At 35.9% G+C, this 22,400-nt stretch overlaps 1 protein-coding gene across 2 annotated transcripts; it reads left to right on the forward strand.

Moving 5' to 3' along the window:
* Positions 1-9,036: 9,036 nt before the first annotated feature.
* On the forward strand, positions 9,037-21,271 carry LOC120342121 (DNA (cytosine-5)-methyltransferase 3C-like). Of its 2 annotated transcripts, XM_039410812.2 has the most exons (16): positions 9,037-11,172; positions 11,703-11,773; positions 12,316-12,456; positions 12,876-12,962; positions 13,193-13,318; positions 13,417-13,482; positions 14,032-14,154; positions 15,084-15,204; positions 15,615-15,733; positions 16,320-16,396; positions 16,937-17,117; positions 17,613-17,729; positions 17,866-18,067; positions 18,981-19,224; positions 19,477-19,668; positions 20,197-21,270. In XM_039410812.2, exons 1-16 carry the CDS (start codon positions 10,815-10,817, stop codon positions 20,372-20,374), a joined length of 2,403 nt encoding a protein of 800 aa, XP_039266746.1. In that variant the 5' UTR covers positions 9,037-10,814; the 3' UTR covers positions 20,375-21,270. The 2 variants fall into 2 exon arrangements, with proteins under 2 accessions (XP_039266746.1, XP_039266747.1); XM_039410813.2 differs by lacking the exons at positions 9,037-11,172; positions 11,703-11,773 and adding an exon at positions 12,526-12,582 and having other exon boundaries at positions 12,317-12,456; positions 20,197-21,271.
* Positions 21,272-22,400: the final 1,129 nt, after the last annotated feature.

Raw genomic sequence — 22,400 nt, forward strand, 5'->3', positions numbered from 1 at the left:
TTCTGAATTCATCATTGTCAGATTTCCATAATCAGCAATCTTGGTACTTCCATTATGCACAGTCCTTACTCACACAGTTAATAATATTCATTAAATGCCACAAGAGATAAATTTGCGATGACGTAATCATATTTGAAGAAATTGTACGGTATGAAGATGATTTGTACCTGAGATGTCAGTTAAGGATTAAAATAAATCGTAACCGTTAACCATCTGAAATCGGTTAACCGGTTAACCATTCCCAGCCCTACTGAATACTATAATCTCCGGAAGAATGAAGTGATAGAGACATTTCGCTTTTTCAATGCCCAGTACAAAGACAATATTAATACATTTCTCGTTGAATTTCGTAGTAAAGCGATTCCTGTAATTTTAAAAAACAAGGTGCGAATGATAAGAAATGAAAAACGTATGTACATTGAATGGCAAATTACAAGAAATTCTGCATCCAAGATTCGTGCATCATCGGAAAGCGAGCAACGAATTTTGTCGACTCAAAATTTACAACGCCGAAATATGAACCTAGCTCAGCAACACAAAAAGCGAATTCCGAATGCAAACTAAGAGTTCAAATTTTGTGGACGAAGGCGCAGGTTCTGAATATTTTTGCCCTGTCTACGTGAAAACATGTCCCCCGTGCAATGATAGAAATAATTTCCGGGTGAAGTGTAGAACCTTAAGCCATGTTCGATAAATGAAGAAACATGACCAAAATAAAAACGCTTGAAGAAGGTGTCCAGAATATAAATAACGTCAAATCATCATATGTCTAAAACGTCATTTTGCCAGACATGGTATTTATCATGGATATTTATCCCAGATTGTGAAAGTACTGAAAGTACTGAACTCGTCGAATTCATGAGAGAGTGAAGAGTCAAGCATGCAAGCTCTTCGCATGTGCATCAACAAGCGAATGGAAAAGCTGAATCGTGGGTGAAGATTCTGAAGAATATGCTGAAAAGGACTACAAACACGAATGAAGATCAATTCATTCATTCATTCAACTCTTCTAAAAATAATCGTGAATCGTGTTGCAACCAGACCTCGTCGAAATCGTAAACCTCATATTTGGATGAAAGACTATGTGACTGAGTAGTGGCTTTAACTTGAATTTGAGTGTTAAATATTATTGCTCTCATTTATGTGCCTTGATGGTAATGATCATGACTTGTGTAATAAGTAAAAGTGAATATTTTCTATTTTGAATTTGAAAATAATTTGTGAAATTTATCTTAAACAAATTGGGATGTTGTCGTTGATGATGGCTAAAATCAGTGGCGGCGCGTCAATAGGGCCAACCGGGGCAATGCCCCGGTTGTTTTTTCGGTATAATAAAAAATATTCGAAAAATACCTCAATATCGGTTGCACAGACTGTCTACACCAGCCATATTCTCCCGACGTGGTTCATTTTTCGCTCGCAAAGCCTTCGCCGAACGTCGACGGGGCGACGCCGATTTTGCCCCGGTTGCTCATTGTATATCGTATTCTCTCTTTTATCTTCCACTCGCCGCGTTTGTTTTCTGTTTCTTTTACAAAATCATCGGGGCTAGCCCCGAAATTATGACGACACAATGCCAACGTTTCTTACAAAAATGTGTTGACATATTCTCGCATTCCTTCTCGTTCGTTGGTTGCTTGAAGATTTGATAGTTTCCTCGCCTTCGTTTTTGTCGCGTGTTTCGCTATTTGAATCAGTTAGAGACCTTTAGTCCATTTGCTTTCGATTTTCCACATTCCTTTTGAGCTCCTCACCTCTATCCGGCTTCGCATTTCTTAGCCTTAGACCTCATAATGAATAAGGTTGATGCACTACTTCGCACTCCGTTTTCGCAGCTGCCGCTGGAACAAAAATTAGAGGTACAACGTCTTGGGCCTTATCAACCAAAAAATTGTTCACTGGAACAATCCCATGACGGAGGAAAGCGTCGGCGTACATTCTGCGCAGAAACTTGGTATAAAAAACACGAATGGTTGTGTTACAGCGAGGACAAAAATGCACTTTTTTGTTTTTATTGCCTACTTTTTGCTACCGCCCCAGACTCACGTTGGTGTAAATTTGGTTTTAGAGATCTTAAACATCTTTCCGAGCGTGCCAGGGATCATCAATCTTCTATGGAGCATCTGGACAATGCAGTAAAATACCGAACATTCGAAAATGTTAATATTGCAGCACAGTTGGATGAAGGACGCGCGGTTTCTATTCGTCGGCACAACCAAAACGTCGAGAAAAACCGCCATGTTCTCGGTCGATTGATAGATGTTTTGAAGTTCATTGGTTGTCACGAGCTGTCCCTTCGTGGGCACGATGAACGGGCTGGCTCTTCTAATAGAGGGGTATTTTTGGATATGGTGGAATACACCGCATCCCTAGATACAGTATTGAGAGATCATCTTGATGCCGCAACTGTTTCGAAAGGGACTTTTAAGGATATCCAAAATGATTTGCTCGACTCAATGTATAAAATTTATTTATTATTTACCGAGAGATTTCACAGCTTTGTACCAATCGTTGATCGCACGGCTTGCGGGATATCGGCTGTACTGAAAGAAGTGTTACAGCCTTACAACGCGAAGTCAAAATTGATAGCTCAAACTTATGACGGCGCGGCAGTCATGAGTGGGTCGAAACATGGTGTTCAAGTTTATATAAAAGAAGATTTTCCTCATGCGCATTTTCTACATTGTTATGCACACCAATTTAACCTCGTTATTAAAAATATGTGTCTTGATACCCCTCTCGTCCGTATATTTTTTGCAAATGTTTCGGGGTTTTCTTCATTTTTTTCCGTTTCGCCGAAGCGCTCTGACCTCCTTCGCCAGATATGTAGCCGCCGTCTCCCAGCTTGTGCACCAACACGTTGGAACTTCCAATCACGCGTGGTGCAGGGCGTGTCCGAAATTAGGTCTGAGCTCATTGAGTGTTTCAATGGCATTCAGAGCTCTCCGGTTTGGGACGAACGCTCTGTGAGGGAGGCGGCAGGTCTAAAGCGTCTGCTAGAAGATGGTGAGTTTTCATTTTTTCTCGCTTTTTTTTTCACAATATTCTATCATGGATGGAGCGTCTGTGCAGTCGTGTATTTCAGACTTCTGCGATGCTGTATCTCGTATCCGGGAAACAATAAAATACGACGACACATGGAGTGCTCCTTACGCCGCGGGTAAACAACGCAGCGTTTGATTTTGTCTGAAAGGAATGCTGTGACATTCTGGTGAATCAAATAGGCGATCGTCTGCGCACTGAACACCTTGCCGCGTTCTCTTTGATGAACCCCAAAAATTTTTCAAATTTGCACGTCAATTTCCCATCCATTTGTTGGCTACTGTCTCCAAATTTTACCCCATGATAAACGTGGGTAAATTGGAAAATGAATTGCGATGTATATACACCAATCAAACTTTTTTGAACATCACATCAACTTGCGCGCTCTATGGGTTCCTCATAGATAACACTCTAGTAACTACCTTTGCGGCGTCTGCAAAATTTCTGGACATCATTTTGACGACGCCTATTTCTTCCGCCGACGCAGAGCGAACATTCAGCACGCTGAAGCGTATTAAAACGTATCTCAGAAACACAATGAAGCAAGATAGATTAAATTCCTTGGCTTTTTTATCCATTCACAGAGACGTTATTTCTGGGATGCATGACTTTAATCAGCGCGTTATTGAGCATTTTGCTTCCAAGAAACCGCGGCGTGTTGCATATATGTTCAAGCAGTAGAAGTCTAGCAGCATATATCTATGAGTGAGCGACGCATGTCCCTATCTTTGCATTCTCTTTCCTTTGGTAACGTTTTAAACCTTATTTTAGGTTTTGTCTGCTTTCCCGAAGTTTCTGTTAATATGTCATTGTATTTATCATTGATATGTCATTGTATAGTGATTAGTTATCACTACACATAGATTGTTTGTAGATTGGTCTGGTTTATGTGTTATAACCCCAGCATTGACTGACAATAGTTTTGTCTTGCGTTCGTTAACTCGAACTGTCTATCAGTCGATAGCCTTCGGCTGTAGTAAAGAGACGTTTGAAAACACCTTATGAGTTTATTGCAATTCCGACAATATATACAGAAATACAATGTACACACAATTTGATCAAATCTAGTCTGATTAAAACAAAACACGTTGCTGAATATATAGCTTTCTACCAAGCAATTAAAATAGAATAAAGAAACAGATTTTTACATTAACGATTAAAGAATCACGCGTCATTCCGGTTTCTGGTTAGCTTTCGGTTCACTATAATCAAACATTATTAAAAGTGTTTTCTTGAAGTTCATTACTAGCAATTAACTTGTTATTGCCAAGTCACCGTGTTCCTGGTCACGTACTTACTCCAATTATGAGATGTAAAAAGTTGTTCTCAAGTGGATAATTTGGTTTTAACAAGATATTTCGAATTTACGTTATTGGAATATTACTGGAAATAAATTTTATTTTTACATGGGATGGCACCGAAAGGCTATTGAATCTTGAAATTGGATTTTGAGAAATTGATAATTGCTATAACGGGAATAATTAATTTTGGTTTTCATGAGTTTCTCACGAATTGGGCCAATTTGGTGTAGTTTTGTAGTTACATAACAACTAATTGGCTACAATTGTATTATTGCCTTTCCTTTTGAAAGAGGTTTCAAAATAAACTATGTCTATATTTATTAATCCCTTGACTTGGACCGGTTTTAAAGACACTTTCTTATCGTTAAAAATTGTCGCTTTTGCCGATTGGTTGTTACCGATGGAATAGTTTTTATACTCATAAAATGATGGGAGAACTTACAGCGCTCATCCTGTCCCCGTAGATGGGGGTGGCTTGGTCCCGCAGTAGCTTGCCCCGGTTGTCAAAATGACCACGCGCCGCCACTGCTAATAATGTCTCGTCGAGTAACCTCCCTAATAATTTATCGTGCTATCTGTCTAGTCTAGTGTTAACGTGTCGCAGTCGCGTCATTCGCTAGTTTGATCTGTTGCTGTACGCATTAAGTTGTGTGTTATGCTGGTGTAATAAAGAAGAGTGAAACACGAAAATAGTTTGAAAACATAAATGCCAAATGGCGGCGATCAATTGATCCCGCGCTGAGACAACGCGAAACGAAAGAGAATATCGTCCCATATATTTCCAGTTCAGTGAGGTTTACCCAGATCCACGACCTTTGACCCTCGGAACATTTTTCCCACACTTTACCAAGTTTTTAATGCTTATTATAGAAGTGGTTTTGCAAGTTGGCGCCCATAAACTGGTTTATATATTCCTAACCAGCATTTTGATACAAAATATTCCACAACCGGCCATCCCAGTGTTGCAATTGCATGGAAACTAAGAAGTTGCTGAGTGTTGTCTGATGCACCTTTTCTTTTTCATTTCGTCAAATCAGGCCTTTTGACACAAAAAAAATCGTATCAGCTTTCTGGTGACTCCATGAAAACTCGGGCATGTTTGACATTTTTATGTAATCATTTCTATGAATAATTAGTACGGTACGGTAGAAATCAATGCAGTAATCTGGAAATTTAAAAATTAATATATCACTGTCAGTAACAAGGTAAAACAGTTGATACAATAGATTAGGAAACAAGGGAATTACTTGAAATTGTTAAACTCTGAAACAAGACTATTTTAGGACTTCAGGTTATAATTTATGAAACGATACTTTATTTGATACAGTACTCTTAATGGCGATGAGGCACCGGTAGGCCATCAGCCGACCAGTAGACAAGTAGACCACTGAGCACTATGCATACCAAAATGAATACAGAGAAATGCAACTTCAATACTCATTTTTTGTGCACATAGGTTATATGTATTTGACTTCCAATCATTGCATGGCAATCGTGCTGATATGGTACAGTATCTCGTTTTCAGCTGATTACCATTCTCCACCGGCTACGGATGAGGACGGACTGCATGCAGCACAAAATCGCTTTAAAAGAATACGATACAGCCGCACTCAAGCGTAGCGAGAGAACAAAGCAGTGAGAGCACGCATATTGTTCAAAAAAATTTCGAAACTAAAATAATAAAAAAAATTATTTCATTCCGGCAAAAAAAAGAGTGACATACACGAAAGACTAAGGTAACCTAAACCAGTGGTTGTCTACCTTTTTTAGTTCGCGGACCGGTAAAATTTCAAAACAAATTTTGCGGACCGGCGGACCTTCAAAATTAACCAAAAACACAAAACTTCATCAAAAGAATGCAATTACGACTGTCAAATTACGGAACGTTCGAACTGCGAAGTTCTCAATCATGTACCGTACTACAGCGCTTCTCAAACTTTTTTTTATGTCGCGCCCCACTCTCACGGAAAGTTTTACTTCGCGGACCACCTTTATTAACATTTTTGTTTCAAGGGCTAAAATAAGTCAGGGCAGGGTTGCCCAAAACAAATCGAATATTTTAATACTTTTTCGGCAAATTTTTGAATAATTGCGAATGTTAGCCATTTTTCGCTCTCAGCTGGGTGTTTCGTTTTCGAGTGAAATCTTCAAGCGATTTTCTGCGTCTTTTCACGTATATTAATGACGATGAAATAGAACTTTGATTGGTTGTTATCTTCTGTTCGAGCGTGCGCCGCATATTGTTGCGACAATTTTGCACGGTTGCGTTATGGGTGATGCCATAAAATAATTTATACATTTTCACGCTTTTGGGCAAATTTGACAGCAGACGAATCCGATAGTCACGCTCGAGCGCCTAAATTGATGGAATTGATTGAGATTCTCACGAGAAAACCATTGCTATCCTACTAAAAAGTCGAATTAATTTCAATTCTAACACAAAATATAGAAAAATACGTATAATTTAGCAACGAGTTCGTGGATCACTGGTTGTGAAGCGCTGCCGTACTATGTGCTATTAAACTCTTCCGTTATGACGTTATCCCGTTATGAGGTCATAGACTTACTCCTTTCACGGCTCGAAATGGGCGGAGTTTAGTTGTTAGACGAATACCGTACTACGATCTAAGAAGAATAAAGAAAAATCACAAAACTAATGGACATGTCATCAATATTTTGTAATTTGCTTATAATACAAGAGAGCTATGCTCAAATATATGGACACGCCACCCAATGGCAATAATTTTGATGACGTCATAGCGAAAAAAAAGTGATAGCCTACTGGAGAAAAATTTTATCTTTAACCACTGAAAATTTCAAAGCAATTGGTCCAGTATTCGGAGAGAAAAGCGATTTTTTAATGATAATGACGAAAGAAATTTGAAACGATCGTTATGGCCACTAAACGTGTCCAATAATAATATTGGAATATATTTGGCGGACCGGCAACAAGGTTGTTGCGGACCGGCGCCGCTCCGCGGTCAGGCGGTTGAAATTAATGTGGGGCATTTTATCAATCAAAGTCAAGCCAAGAATAAAACATATTTCTGGGGATGATATTTGTGTGTTATGTAAACAAGATTCTGAATTTGTGTCTCATTTGTTTTGGAATTGTGTTTTTACTCAGAATGTCTATGATTATATTTTTTCTGTGGCATTAAAAATGAGTAACTGTGTGATAAAAAATAATTATAAAACTTGCATTTTATTGGACTTAAATGACCACTGTTATACAAATTTATCCATTATACAAAGTAATGCTATTATATTGTTATTTTGTACAGCAAGATATAAAATTTGGTTAGAGCGTAACGCTGTAATATTTCAAAATCATAACCCACGCATAAATAATGTTATTATGAAAATTAGGAACTCACTTTTAATGAGAAGAAATATAGAAAAAGTGAGAAAGGAATTTTGTTATATAAAAGAACTTGCCATTATTTGTAATAACTTGTGAATAATTATAAAATTATATTTTTTCATGCTAAATAATTAAATATAAACTATGTAATTTGTATTACGAAATCAACAAATGAATTATTGGAACTCCCTGGATTATATGGAATATTATATCTGATGGAATTATCTTGATATTACTGATATATATGTTTGTTCACTTGCGGTACACAATATATAGGATAGGATAGGATTTACATATTTATCCCGGGGGAGAGGAAAGCCGATAAGACGGCTTATCCATATGGCGAACCACGGCCTCTCGTCCGGTTACCATTCCAAGTCGGGTATGGGATTAGTTTTTACTGTATTGTTTGTTTTTCGGAAGCATGGACTTGGTGGTGGAGGAAGCCGTAACCGACCAGCGGTTACGTGAACCACCCAACGACGGCGAGGAGTCCAGCAATCCTCTCGCACATAACCATCCCTGCATGGGATTCGAACCTGCGAACCCACGCAGAGTAATTAGAGGTATCTTTATTTATATTTAATTTATTTATTATTTACATATTGAATAATCCACATTGTGGATCCATTTAAAAAAAAAAAAAAAAAAAAAAAAACACTGACCTAAACCAAAGAAAGGCGAAAAAGCGCGCGCAAACTGCATTCAGTTAATTCTGAGTGCCAGGAAATCTGCCTGACTCGAAGTGGTGCCGTAGCTGTCTGAATGGCTGCTTAAACGTTTATTGTTACGTCATTTTCTACATGTTACTGATTTATCATTGTTATGGAAGTAAATATGGAAGTCGCTACTCGAAACAGTCATTGTATTACGGAGCGTACGGTAGGTACGGTACCGGTACCGTACCACGGTATGGTATGGTTTAGGGGTCTAGTACCGGTATAGTTTAGTACCACGAGTTCTTCCAGTGGGCGTAGCATAACGAATTTTGCATATGTTATTCCTAACCCTCATCTGACTATGTCATACAAAAATCACGTCACTACGACGTCACCAGCACGTCATAAGGCTTGCCAAAGTATCATTACGATCACCCGAAATGGCATCTGCGCCGCCGTTAACGACTCGCTAACGCCGGCGATCTCTCTTCTATCGTGATCGTTGTGACGAGAAAACGAGAGAAATAGCTTGCTCGATTTCGGGTGATCGTCTGCGCGTTTTGGACGACCATCTGCATACTTTGGTGGGCCTTATTACGCCACTGTGACGTCGCAATAACGTAATTTGTTTTAGTGACGTATTCAGGTGGGAATTAGGATTGACATATGCAAAAATTGTTGAGCCAGGCCAACTAGAAGTGTAGATGTGGTACTAAACTATACGGTACCAGACCCGAAATTACTGTACTGCTGTACCACATTGCGACACGCTCCATGTATTATTTAGAAATTGTGCCGCTACAGTCGCTTGTGTGCATATGTACTTACGAAGTACTGGTATGCGTGTTATGTAACTTCTGAACGTGTAGGCAACAGTCTGAGTTGATATCTCATTTATTTTGGAATCGTCTTTTCACACACAATGTGCTCATTTATATTTTTTCTGTTGCACTAAAAATAAATCATTGTATATTCAGATATTGCTGTATTTAGTAATAATTATAAATATTGCATTCTATTTGATATAAATCATGGAACAGTCTGACAGTCTATGTCTGTATGTTATTCTCATTTATCAATTTTGGAACATAATGCTTTTATATTGTTATTGTGTACCGCACAATATAAAATGTGGTTAGAGTGAAATGCTGTATTTTTTTAAAATTGTCTCAAAATGTCATAGTGAAGAGAAGAAACTCTCTTGTAGCAAGGAGAAAACATAGAAGAATTTAAACACAATCTTCAGATCTTGTTACACAAAAAAACTTGACATGATATGCAATAATTCTTTGTTTTTCGTTTTCGATAATTAAAAATATATACAAAATAACTAATTAATAATATTTCACATTCACTTTTGCAACTTGATGCAAAGGCAAATTTCTCCTAGCATTTACCCAGTTATCACCACTGATGACCGACTGATGTATTTGAGATCAAAGCAAAGCACTGTTATTTGGTCTGGACTTTGACTTTGTTTACTAGAAATATTAATGAGCACAAATATTGAAATATCACTAGGGCTGTCCAAAACCGAATAATTTTTTGATTCGAATCGAATATTTTCGCCGAATCGAACCGAATAATCGAATATTATTGCGCAATCCTAAATCCTTCTCTGATATACAATAAACGCCTGCCCTTCGATGTTGTGGTAACTTATGTGACTTACTGCTGGTATTTTGCAATACCATGTTTTCAGATTTATGAAAGGAGATCACACGCTTGTATGAACCGGTCAAAAAAATTAGGGTTTCGAAAACTGTTGAGTGTTGAGATTAAAAATTGCACTCTCAATTGTAATGGATTAAGTTTTAATAGGGCATGTAAAGCTTGTAGATGCTATTTTAATCCTATTATTACTAGTCTTATGTTTTTTTGTGCAATTTCAGCAAAATGATATCAATCATTAATATAGATAAAATTATTTGTCTTGGTAAATAGATGGATAATGCAGTACATTGCCATCATAAGAAATTACAAATTCCATTGAAAGAAGGTATTGCCATCATAAGGATCCCACAATACCTGTTTTAGATCTGAGTTGCCTATACCATGTTCATATGATAACTGACTCTATAGCTTCAAATCGATTCTATTTATAGAACTATCGTTTATTAACGGTATTAAATTGCCTTTTTTTCCTTGTTCTCTCTCAAAAACGAAACCAATTAAGCTGGGAGCGAAAGTGATCTAAGCTCGAAGCGCCGCATGAAAAACGTCCTCCAGAAGTGGTTTCAAGCCTTTTCTGCTTTATGTACCTAATTTTAGCGATTCGAAAATTAGCCGAAAAACGATTCGAATAATTTGCGATTCGATTTCAAATATTTGGTTCGCTTGGACAGCCCTAAATATCACTGTTCAATAATATGCATAAAATCAACCTTTTTTGTAATTTTTTTTCTAATTCTGTAATTCTAATGTGGACTTGTTAATTTTGACGAAATAATGTGTATTCAAAACATGTCCTCAATGATTGATGTAACCTCAGAACTGGTTAGCAGGCGCAGAGGTGAATTAAGGCCATTATACACCATGAATGGATTGCGCAATCTTCCAGCCAACCTCGAGGAAAATTTGGCCAAGACAGTGGAGCATGTTTATAGACAACAAGGCTTTCCAAGTTCGGATTTATCCAGTGTTCTTCAGGCTATTCTGAAATCTTTGAAACTAGGAAAAGACTATAGTAAAATTATCAGTAATCCCAAGTGGGTTAAAGGATTTTGTCAAAGATGGGGACATAAGATTTTTTGTGTGGATCTGGAAGATACCGAAGACAGCCAATCGCAGAATTTCAATATCATAGGTACAGTCTGACAGTAGGGCACAGTTCTCCAATTCTGGGATGTTCTGACATTTGTCTCTGAAACAAGGGCATCTGGCACGACGGCAGATTTGTTCGATTGCGCCGTGCTTATATTGATAATAATCTAAATTATTCAAGGCAGTCATATGACCAAAATTGCGTTTTTTTTCACTATAAACACTCTAATGCTATGGTTATTTTATCTGAGGAATCTGATGGGGACATTTTCAGGTTGCGCTCCCTTTTAGTTTATTGTGCGGTGCTCGATAAGGAGGCCAAGACTGTCTCGTAGGGGATGGGATTGCACTCATTGTTATATTTGATATCTTCCAGTGTGGGGGCTATTCTTGGTATCTGAGAACCGTGCCGTACTGCTGTAAGAGAAGTATTGCCTTCTACTGTTCTTGAGGAAGATTATATTGCAGCAGTGGTTATTGCCATATCACATATGATAAAAATCCATGGCCGCTTTATTGGGTATTTATCATTCAAAGTGAAACAACTTTTTGATCTATGTCATGTCTTTTCAGGTTCTCTTACTATGTTGCCAACTTCAAGTTCTATCAGTGAGATTGTCGAGGAACCATTAGTTGAAAACTTGGTGAGTGCAGTAATTGGTAATCTTTTTGGTGATGCATGCCAATAAGAATATAACATAGCATATACATACCAATAAAATAGGCACGAATCAAGAAAGTTAGCTGCAGGAAACAAAAACATTTCATGTATTTCATACTGCTCCAGACTACACAGTGCTGATCTGCACCATACCTCTCTAGAAACAATATGAATAAAAAGGGAGTTTGCATCCTCCCCATTTAAATGTTTTAATTATGCACAGTGCACACAATTCGGTACTCCTTGAGTATGTGAACTAAGATGGCGGACACTGGAACGTAGTATGTGTACCAGGTCGGGGTTAGGCCATAATTTCAGGTACAAATACTACAGGAGTCACTTGGCTAGTTTCCGAACTTGTGATAGAACTAAAATTGGAATAAAATTATGGCCTAACCCTGACCTGGTACACATACTACGTTCCGGTGTCCGCCATCTTGGTTCGCATACTACGGCAGTAGCAGTACCCACAATTCAATGCTTTTTAGACTCTAGAAATAATTTATAGTGAGACTTTCCTCCTAGGCAACCAAAACCAATCATCAGAAAGGAAGCGTGATTGAAGACATTGAATGGAGTACTGACTTGAATTTATCTTCTCCTCAGCAATATAGAGAACATCAATATAGCTCAAATCGCGTTCCTAAATCTAAAGTGTTAAGTAACGTAAGTTTAGTACAATTTGAATTTAACCTAGCTCAAGTAAACCTCAAAGCGATAAATTAAATCTTGCAGCAATGATTTCCAACAGCAACAGAGTCTGAACCATGCAGCAAAATGACTAATTCTAAGGTATGTTTGTACCATGATTGTGTTTTTTATGTGAACCTGAGCAGTGCAATTTTAAATATTTTCCTTCCTTATTTTGACAACAAGTTGTCAGTTTAATTGCTAGTACTCCTCTCCCATTCTAAAACCAGGGAGCAGTAAACAAAAACATCAACCCGGTTGTTACGCTTCTGTCTTGAAATGTCGTATTACATGGATTCAACCAAGTGATAAGTCTCACTTATAGTTCTTATGACATGTAATGATCCCTGTTACTGCTCATTACCATGTTATTAACCATCTATTCATATTCTCAGATGCGTCATCATATTTCATCAAAAAATGCAAAAAGAAGGAAGTGGGAGGATGATACTTATGATTCATGTTCATCAGAGAGTGATATCGTATGTTCCTACCGTAATTCAATTTATGTTTTTGTGATTATGGAGGCACAATATTTTGTAATTTTTTTAGAAATATTTACATAGTGTCATATATTTAAGTATTATCTTCTGTAGGCTCAGATGATTTCTACCATTATAATCATCACACCTTCAAGCTAGCATTCTGCCTCAGTCATTTTCTATATTATTCATACTTGACATCTATATTGATACATATACTCTTATTCTAGTCTGATGATATGTATGCCAAGAAAAAAAGTGGTCTGAAGTATCAAGTCCCATGTTGGAGTGAAGACACAGAAGAAGAATCATCTGAAGAAAAAGATGATTGCATAATTATATCCTGTTCTGAAAAGGTATTTCGCGAGATATTTTGGACGCAATATATCCAATGCCCAATTTTTTTAATCAATTTAATTTAACTAATAATCAACCCTGCTTTTCAATGAAATAGGAAAATAGTGATGAAGATTCATCACCAAATGAACAAGATACCACCAAATTACTGACACCTGGAAGAGTAAGTTTAATTTAAGTATTTAAGTAGTTTACAATTTTGTTCTCAGATTACTAAAAAATTGGAAAGAGAACCTTGGCATGACTTTATTAAGGATAGGCTATTATTTCGGTACTCCCGAAGTGTGTGTGCCAGATTAGGGTTTGGCCATAGTTTTATTCCGATTTTCTTTATTTTAGTTCTATTACTAGTTCGGGGACTAGCCAAGTGAATATACCCCCTGCCCATAGGTTTCAGTCTCTCACACAACTTGATGTAAAGTAGTCGAACAAAATTAGTTACCTCCATATTGTGCTACACGCACTTCTAGAGCGCCATTATTTCTATATATTTCAATTTTATCCAACCTATGCCTATTCATATTCTTACTGAAATCTCGATGTTTCATACTGACAAACTATTCTTGATAATCACTGATCTTGCCATTGTTTGACTGTCAGTAAGAAAATAGTAGACTCTTCCTCAATTTTATCTTTGGCAAGATTTTTAGAAAAATTTGTGTATATTCGCTCATGTTGAAGAAAATTCATTCATTTCTCATTCTGTTTACAGGCTGATTTGGGTCTTCGAAAGAAAATCAAACCAGTTGAACGATTTCAAGCTGGCATGTTCAAATCGAAGAAGAAGAAGAAAGCAAAGTTCACAAGAAGAGAAGTTTCTGAGTCATCTAGTTGTGTAGGTCATTAATAAGTATATTTAAAATAGAGTACAGTGGTTCTCAAACTTTTTAAGCCACACCCTCTTTTTAGAATCGTCGAGTCTCGCGGCCCACCTCAAAAATAACTAGCTGACAATAAGGCAACTAAGACAAAAGTATGTTTTATTCAAAAACATGTTTAAAATATGTGGATGGAACGTAAATATCCAAAATAAAGAAATGTAAAAATTTAAAATAAGTCTAACAAATATTTTCATTTTTAATCAGCTTCACGCCCCCTCAAAAAATGGGCGTGTCCCACAGTTTGAGAACCACTGTTTTCGAGTATTAAAATATAAGTAGGCCTAGGTTTTATCACAGGTCTATAAAAAAACAATCAAAATTAGAAAAACTTATTGGTGCTGTGAACACGGCCAGGTGGGGCTCTCAAACTTATAGCCTACTTATCTCGTTTGCATGCGTCACATCTGCGCCGACCTTAAAAGCTACTCACTTGTTGCACAACTTACATCCATACCAGGGTTGAGCAAGGTTTTTTTACCAGGGGCCAACGATTTCGCCCACCTAGACTGGCGGGCCATCTGTGAGTGTGACTTGAAAAGAATATTAACATTGTTCCAAAAGCAAAAGGGGAAAACAATAAGCCTCGTGCCAAATATAAATTTAATCGCAATCTCAACAAATTCTTAGAATTATTTTCAGCGAGTCATGGTTTGCCCATGTCCAATTTATACTTGTCTTGCTTTACCTCAGAAGTGTTAAGATTTGGAAATAAACGTATCAAAGCTGTTCTCGTGTTATTGTCGACTGAATTTTATCGCAATCTCAACAAATTCCCAGAGTTATTTTTAGCTAAAACATCAAAATTTGGTTTTAGTTCGGTTGTGGCTATTATTCTTGAGGTATTGAAGGTAATAAACTATTTAGTGAAATTATTCAAATGCAGGAAGTGTCCTCTGATGAAGAATCATTGGCTTCGAATTCAGACAATTCTAAAGAAAATCAAATGGAAGATCGGGACGAAATGAATTTTAAAAAAGTTATGAATGGAACTATGAAAATAGAAGGTAATCTTGTTTATGTCCCAAAAATTATAAACTTTTGAAACTTTGAAATGAACCAATTTCTTTAATCATTCAATTATCGGAAAATATTTATCAAAGCTATCGCCAAACACATTTGAACTTAAACATAATCTTGTCAAATAATCACATCATCTTTATAATTCTGTTTGGAAAAGCTTTATTTTATGAATTTGAGTGATTGATTTGGCTTTGTTGCTTGAATTTAGTAAAATCTTCTATAATTGGAATGGAATTTACATACAGTACTATATTGCTCCTAAACAGTTACAATAGCAGGTGACAGTATAGATCCCCACTCCACTTGGTTTAAATTCTCTGTGATTAGTAACAAGCTATCTATATAGTATATATTGATATTTTTTATTCTTCTTATCATTCTGTGTTATTGCTAGATATATGTCTGGCCTGTGGAACCACTGAAGAAATCGTAGCCAAACATCCTCTATTTATCGGTGGTTTATGTAAAGAACATGAAGAATTATTCCATGAATGGTTCTTTAAATATGATTCTGTGAGTATCATTCTTTTAACTCTCTATTTTTAGTTGGCTCTGAATTTAAGATGAATGCATTAAAACTACAAGTACAATATGGAATATATGTTATCAAATTTATTTTGATTACACAAATACTGTAGTTTATTGTGTCGAATTTAGTAAGATTGACATAACTTTTGCTCACCTATATTTGCCTGTCAAAGCTATTAGCATCTATAACTATAAGATTGAATCATCAATGATACATTTATATTTCTGTGAAATGTAGTACCAACTTTAGGGATGTTCATTTCAGAATATCGTATCTGGAAAATTCGCATCCTCAATTTAATCAAATTTGAAACGTTATGAATGTAGGATTTACACAAAAGTGAAATATTGTCAAAATTCTAAAATTTTATTGTCCCATTTGTATAAAATAACATCCAATATGTATCATAGTCATGGTCCAGCAATTTCATGATAGACTTTCCACCATGTCAATATAATAGAGTAGGATTCAGTGTTCTGAGTTTGAATATGGAATGATTATCTGATTATGGAATGATTATCAAATGCTCTATGTTAAATGCTCTTTTTTTATTTTTAATATATTTTTCAGGATGGCTATCATTCATGTTGTTCTGTGTGTTGCATGGGAAGTAAACTTGTGTTATGCGATATAAAAGATTGTTTAAGGTGAAATTTTTACAGAAGACTATTACCAAGATCGAGTAGCAAAATCCTGCATCACAAAATTTTTATCTTTTGATTAGATATTTAGGATAGGATAGGACTTTTATATTTATCCCGTGGGAGAGGAAATATGATAAGACGGCTTAATCATATGGTGAACCATGGCCTCTCGTTCGGATACTAATCCATGTTGGGTATGGGATTAGTTAGCCAGTTATTTGTTTCCGGAAGCGTGGATTTGATGGTGAAGGAAGCCATAATTGACCAGCGTCTATGTGAACCGCACTAGGGCGGCGAGGAAACCAGCAATCCTCTCGCACATGCATATCCCCATATGGGATTCAAACCTGCGAACTCACTCAGGGTAATCAGATGTATATTTCTGTTTGTTGATTCGACTTGTGACATTGTGCGTCATTTCATTTTAACATTTCAGAATCTATTTAAATCACTGACTACAATTCTAAGCTCAAGCCAACCTTGGTGAAAATAATTCTGAGAAATATATATGTTATTGTAATCAAAACTTATTTATTTTCCCAGGTGTTACTGTAAGAATTGTCTTGATTCTCTTGTTCACCAAGGTCGTTTCGATGAAGCTGTGCAATCAAAGCACTGGGTTTGTGATTTCTGTAAAGAATCTGAAGAGGGTGTGCTCAAGAAGCGTCCTGAATGGCAGCACGAAATACAAAGACTATATCAGTGCAAAACTGAATCTAAATTTGTGAGTTGTTACATGTTTTATAATTTGTTATATAATATACTCAATGCTTATGCAGGGTGTTAAAAGAGTTACGCAAAATTAAGGTAAAATTTTTCGTCATGGCAACATTGAAAAAGTAACTGTTAAAAAACGTCAGTTGTGAAATGTTTAAATGGCATTTCACTGCAATTCAATACTGTTAAAAGGTGTCAGTTGTAAAATGTTTTAAGTAGCATTTCATCTTAACTTCTTGTAATTTTGCATTACTTTTTTAACACCTTGTATACAAAACTGTATTTTTATAATATCCACGCTTTTTGAAACATTGGGATTATGGGATATGCTATTTGCAGTTTACACGATATGATGAATTTTATGCAGCAGAACTATTTATTGTTCATATATTGGATTCAAGTTTCCTTACTAGGGGATTGAGTCAACATCAACTGGCTCAATTTTGTTAGCTATTGAAGAAGCTGATGAATAAGACCTAGCCGCTGATCTTTTGTTTTACAGCCACCATTCCAAGTACCACCTCCAATGCCAGTGCAATCAAGAAGACCTATCAGAGTTTTATCGCTTTTTGATGGAATTGCAACAGGAATTGTGGCACTAAAACAGCTAGGACTTGAAGTAAGCTTAGTAGGGTTTTGAAACAATAAAAAATGCATTTGATTGTGTTATGTGCTTTTCAATTATTATGTCGGGTAATATTTCGAAACCTGTGTAAATCTACAGGTCTGACAGCTGATTTTAATTTATTATTTAGATTGGAAAGTTTGTTGCCTCGGAAATAAATGAAGATGCGATACGACTCGTACAAAACAAACACCCCGAAGTAGTTCATGTCGGTGACATCACAAAATTAACAGATGATGAAATTTATAAAATGGGTCCTTTCGATCTTCTTCTTGGCGGAAGTCCATGCAATGATCTCTCTGGAGCTAATCCTAGGAGAAGAGGACTTCTGGGTAACTATTGTTTGTGTCAGTCAATTCATTACAAATTTCAGACTAGTATTTATATCTCACCGAAATAGTAATGTTTGAAATGAATTGACCATGGAGAGATTATTTAAACATTTAATGCTACTTATATGAAATAATTCAATATTTTTTCTAGAGTTGCAATTTGAACTAGTATATGTTATAAGATAGTCCTTACCAAACATGATGATGTCTTGCCAAACTCTGTTAAGATATGTTCTTAGGTATGCTATGGCTTTTTACTGGGTGTATTTTATTTTCTATAGAACAGCTATTAAAGTGTTAGGAGTGCCCCACTTCACATTACAACATATAACATTATGTATGATATATACTTTATATACTTCCCCATATAAGTAATTGATGGTCATGAAAAAACATAGGGATAATAGAAGTCATTGCTGTTGTGGATTAGCAGTAGGAAACAGAATATTAAATTCGTCTGTTATAAACTTTAGAAAATGACTGATCATGTACATTAAAAAACTTACGATCTCATGACAATATAAGACAATTGACAAAAAATACTGTGAAAATTGAAAATTTTTGCTTTTTTAGTGGGCATATTGTGTATGAGTTTAAACCTTGCAGGTTCCACGGGCCTTCTATTGCCAAATTTCCTATTTTATATTCAAGTTAAAATATAGAATAGAGAAAGTGCTCAAATGTCAAAACGATGCATACAGATGTTAGTGGTATATAAGTCTAAAATAAACTCACTGGAGAATGTGGTAAATAAGCTTTTGCTCTGTCCGTGGCCAAGGTCACATAAAACTTTTTTAAGCAGACAGCAACACACATAACAATTATCAATGAATATGGGTTCAAAGTTGCTCTCAGAGAGAAAATTTCCGAAATTTGACTGCCACAATATGACAATTTAAATCTTTCATTCCAGATGCAGAGGGCAGCGGTTGTTTGTTTTTTGATTTTTATCGGGTTCTAAGGACCGTAGAACCCCCACGATCGCAGCAAAAAATACCATTTTTTTGGCTATTCGAAAATGTTGTGTCGATGAAAGGCATAGAAAAGCAGAGAATCTCACGCTTTTTACAGTGTGAAGCAAAAATGGCTGATGCACGTAATGTCAGTGCTGCTGCCAGACCAAGACTATTCTGGGGAAATATTCCTGGACTGAAAGAGTAAGATATTATATTTATTGGTCAGTGGTGTATCGGGATGGTTTCATATTTTAATATCTTGTCTCTCTCACCTTCATTTTAATTTTAAAATATTTAAATTTATTTTTCAGAAAAATCATGTCTTGCAATTAGTTTTTCTCCGTGCTTCTTAAAATCCAGCATAAATTTATTTTAATGGAAAAATGTTAAATTTAACAAAATGGGTAATATTTTGAACTTAACTTTACCAGACTTTTTCATTTCTTTTTGCAGTCGTAAAATTACTCCTGGTATAAATGATAAACTCACCGTTCAAGAATGTTTGGAGTCTGGCAGAACAGCAATGGTAAAACAATTGAACACTATTACTACAAAGTATACCTGTCTTTATCAAGGTCAGGCAAGACAGGCTCCAGTAAAACATGGTGACAAAGAAGATGTTTTATGGACAACTGAAGTTGAAAGGTATATTTTCATTTTCGTTGAGTCAATTCAAACTATTATTAAAATATAATTTGATTTAAAGAAAAAAGCATTACAAATATATAGGTTAAAACAACTTGGAAGTGGATACAAGGTAATGTAGCCATTGGCAGGGCTTCTCAACTATTTTCACTGAAGGTCTGTACACAAAATTTCAAAATGATCGGGGTGCAGTCATTCGAGAATATTAACAAAATTTCAAATGCGTGATTTGACAAAATATAATAGCAATGCTTAATATTAGCTTTGGTGCCAATATGACAAGGCTTCAGTTGTGTAATCGAGCGTGTAGATGTTATGATATATTCACCCCCATAGTACCATAAAAACAATATTAAGAAAAACCACAACATCCATAAGAATTTTAATAGGACGATTCATTAGTCTACTTTCTGTCCAATAGCAATGGTATTTGTCAATAATTACATTTCATCGTTTTTGCCAATTATTTCAATCTTTCAATGAACTGACTGCAATATTTCACCAACATGAGTAAATTTGATATTTTAGAATATTTGGTGTTCCTGAGCATTATACAGATGTCAACAACCTAGGCCCTCGAGAAAGACTAACTCTCTTGGGAAGATCTTGGTCTGTGCCTGTTGTCCGTCTTCTTTTATCTCCTCTTAAAGAATATTTCTCGGGGGTAAAAGTTGAAAATAATCCCAGTTGTTCATGGTGGCGTTGATATTATTCAATAAATATATAGGGTATCCATAAAGTCCTAACAATTTTAAAATTGCAAAGGGAATTTATTGATAACATATATTGTTTTGGCCCTCACGGATGTATCAAATGAGGTAAAAACACTCGAACAATTTCTGATTAAAAAACAACAAACCTGGTTGAGATATATTGAGAACTAACTTCATAACAAAATTGAAATTATAAAGAGACACTATGGACACCCTGTATATTATGTTTTCATGTGATATAAAGTATATATACTGCCGTTTTTGAAATCAGTTACCTGAGGTAAAATACATTTGTAACTTGTTATTATTCATTTCAACTATGTAGATATTGCTCATATACTTATGTGCATATATTTTAGCGTGAACTAAATGTTTATTCTACCTCAACATTGATATCAGCATCTGGTTTTATGGTGTATTGAATTTTATTCATTGTATATATGCAATACCTTTTATGGGTATTCTGTTTTTATTGATGTAGCATTTTGCTACAACACCACTTAGCCAATTTCACTGTTTTTATTTAGCTGCTTTTGCATTTTTTTAATGAATTTCGTATGTCAAACATACTTTTCACTGCCACACGCGTTTATTGATGTTTTACTCTTATATCAACCAGTGTTATATTACAAAATATTGCACTCAAATCTTTCATTTTCTATAACTCGTAATAGTCAAACAGGTTACTGCTGCCCCAGGATAGGATAGGATTCACATATTTATTCTGGGGTAGAGAAAAGCCCTCGTCTAGTTGACAGTACATGTCGTCTATGTTTGAACAAAATATCGCACAAATTTGAAAGATTTGGTACCAGTATTGAGAGTATTATCAGCGAAATAGAGCCAGGTTACGATCTTTTGTGTGAGAATAAAGAAAGGTCTTGTCAATTTCATTATTTTTTTAATAATTTTAGTTCCATGTGTCGCAAAAAAATGTGGCAGTGCCAAGTGGGTCGTGATGAATGAAGCCAGAGCATAAAATTATTGGTGGTAGCCTCGAAAATTTTAACGAAGTCATCAATGATTCATTAGCAGCCGACCTCAAAACAATATGGATTGAAGATGAAAGAACATTTAGCACCATCAGTGTCGTGGCTAGGGATTTTTGTTCTTTGAATATGCTTTGAGGTCGGCTGCTAATGAATCATTGATGACTTAGTTAAAATTTTCGATGCTACCATCAATAATTTCATGCTCTGGCCACAATTTTTGTTGTTAGGGCGAAAAAAAATCGTTTTTTTCCACAATCACATGATCAATCATTTTCACTATTTAAAAGCGGTTGAAGATAATCTAGCAGCTAGAGCAGGTGTAGGCAAGGTTTTTGAACCAGAAATTTTGCATACCTAGACTGGTGGGCCATTTAAGTGAATGAAACGCATTCTTTAGTGCAGGGTGGTCCAACCTTTTTGGCCGAAGGGCCACATCTAGTTCACGAATGATCGCGCGGGCCCACTTGACATGGTGGTTATGTTCTAGTTTTTACTACGCCGACTGCAGATTAATGAAAAACAAACAAAACCGCAAAATAAAATTACAAGCACAATGAAAATACGAAGATACAGTAAGGTCAAAAGTTTTCACTACGCATATATATTTCAATGTCAAGTATGAATCCGCTTTTATCTAATAAGTTTGTCAATATTCGGTGCGATGGACAAGGTAGCAATGCAGAGCGAATTTTTCATTAGCGAAATCAGTGATCTCATGGGGGATTTGACATGGGTCATCTGTGAAAAAACTTGCTCGCACAAGTAAGTGCTGTCAAATATTGAGGTCATGAAAACTGCCTCTTTTATAGCTTCGCAGAAAAAAGACAGGAAATCAGATTGAAATACAAGGCAGACGATAAAAATAAATTCAAACATCTTTCTCCAGCAATTACGCTCACAAAGGGACATAAAAAAAAGCAGGATGTACAAAGTCGAAATGAGAAAAAGTATTTGAAAGAAATGGGTCCAATCAGAAAATTGCACTCGAAATGTTACGGATAATCTTTTAAATGTTTATGTAAATTTG

Source organism: Styela clava, chromosome 3, assembly GCF_964204865.1.
Source record: "Styela clava chromosome 3, kaStyClav1.hap1.2, whole genome shotgun sequence".
Classification (NCBI taxonomy): domain Eukaryota; kingdom Metazoa; phylum Chordata; class Ascidiacea; order Stolidobranchia; family Styelidae; genus Styela; species Styela clava.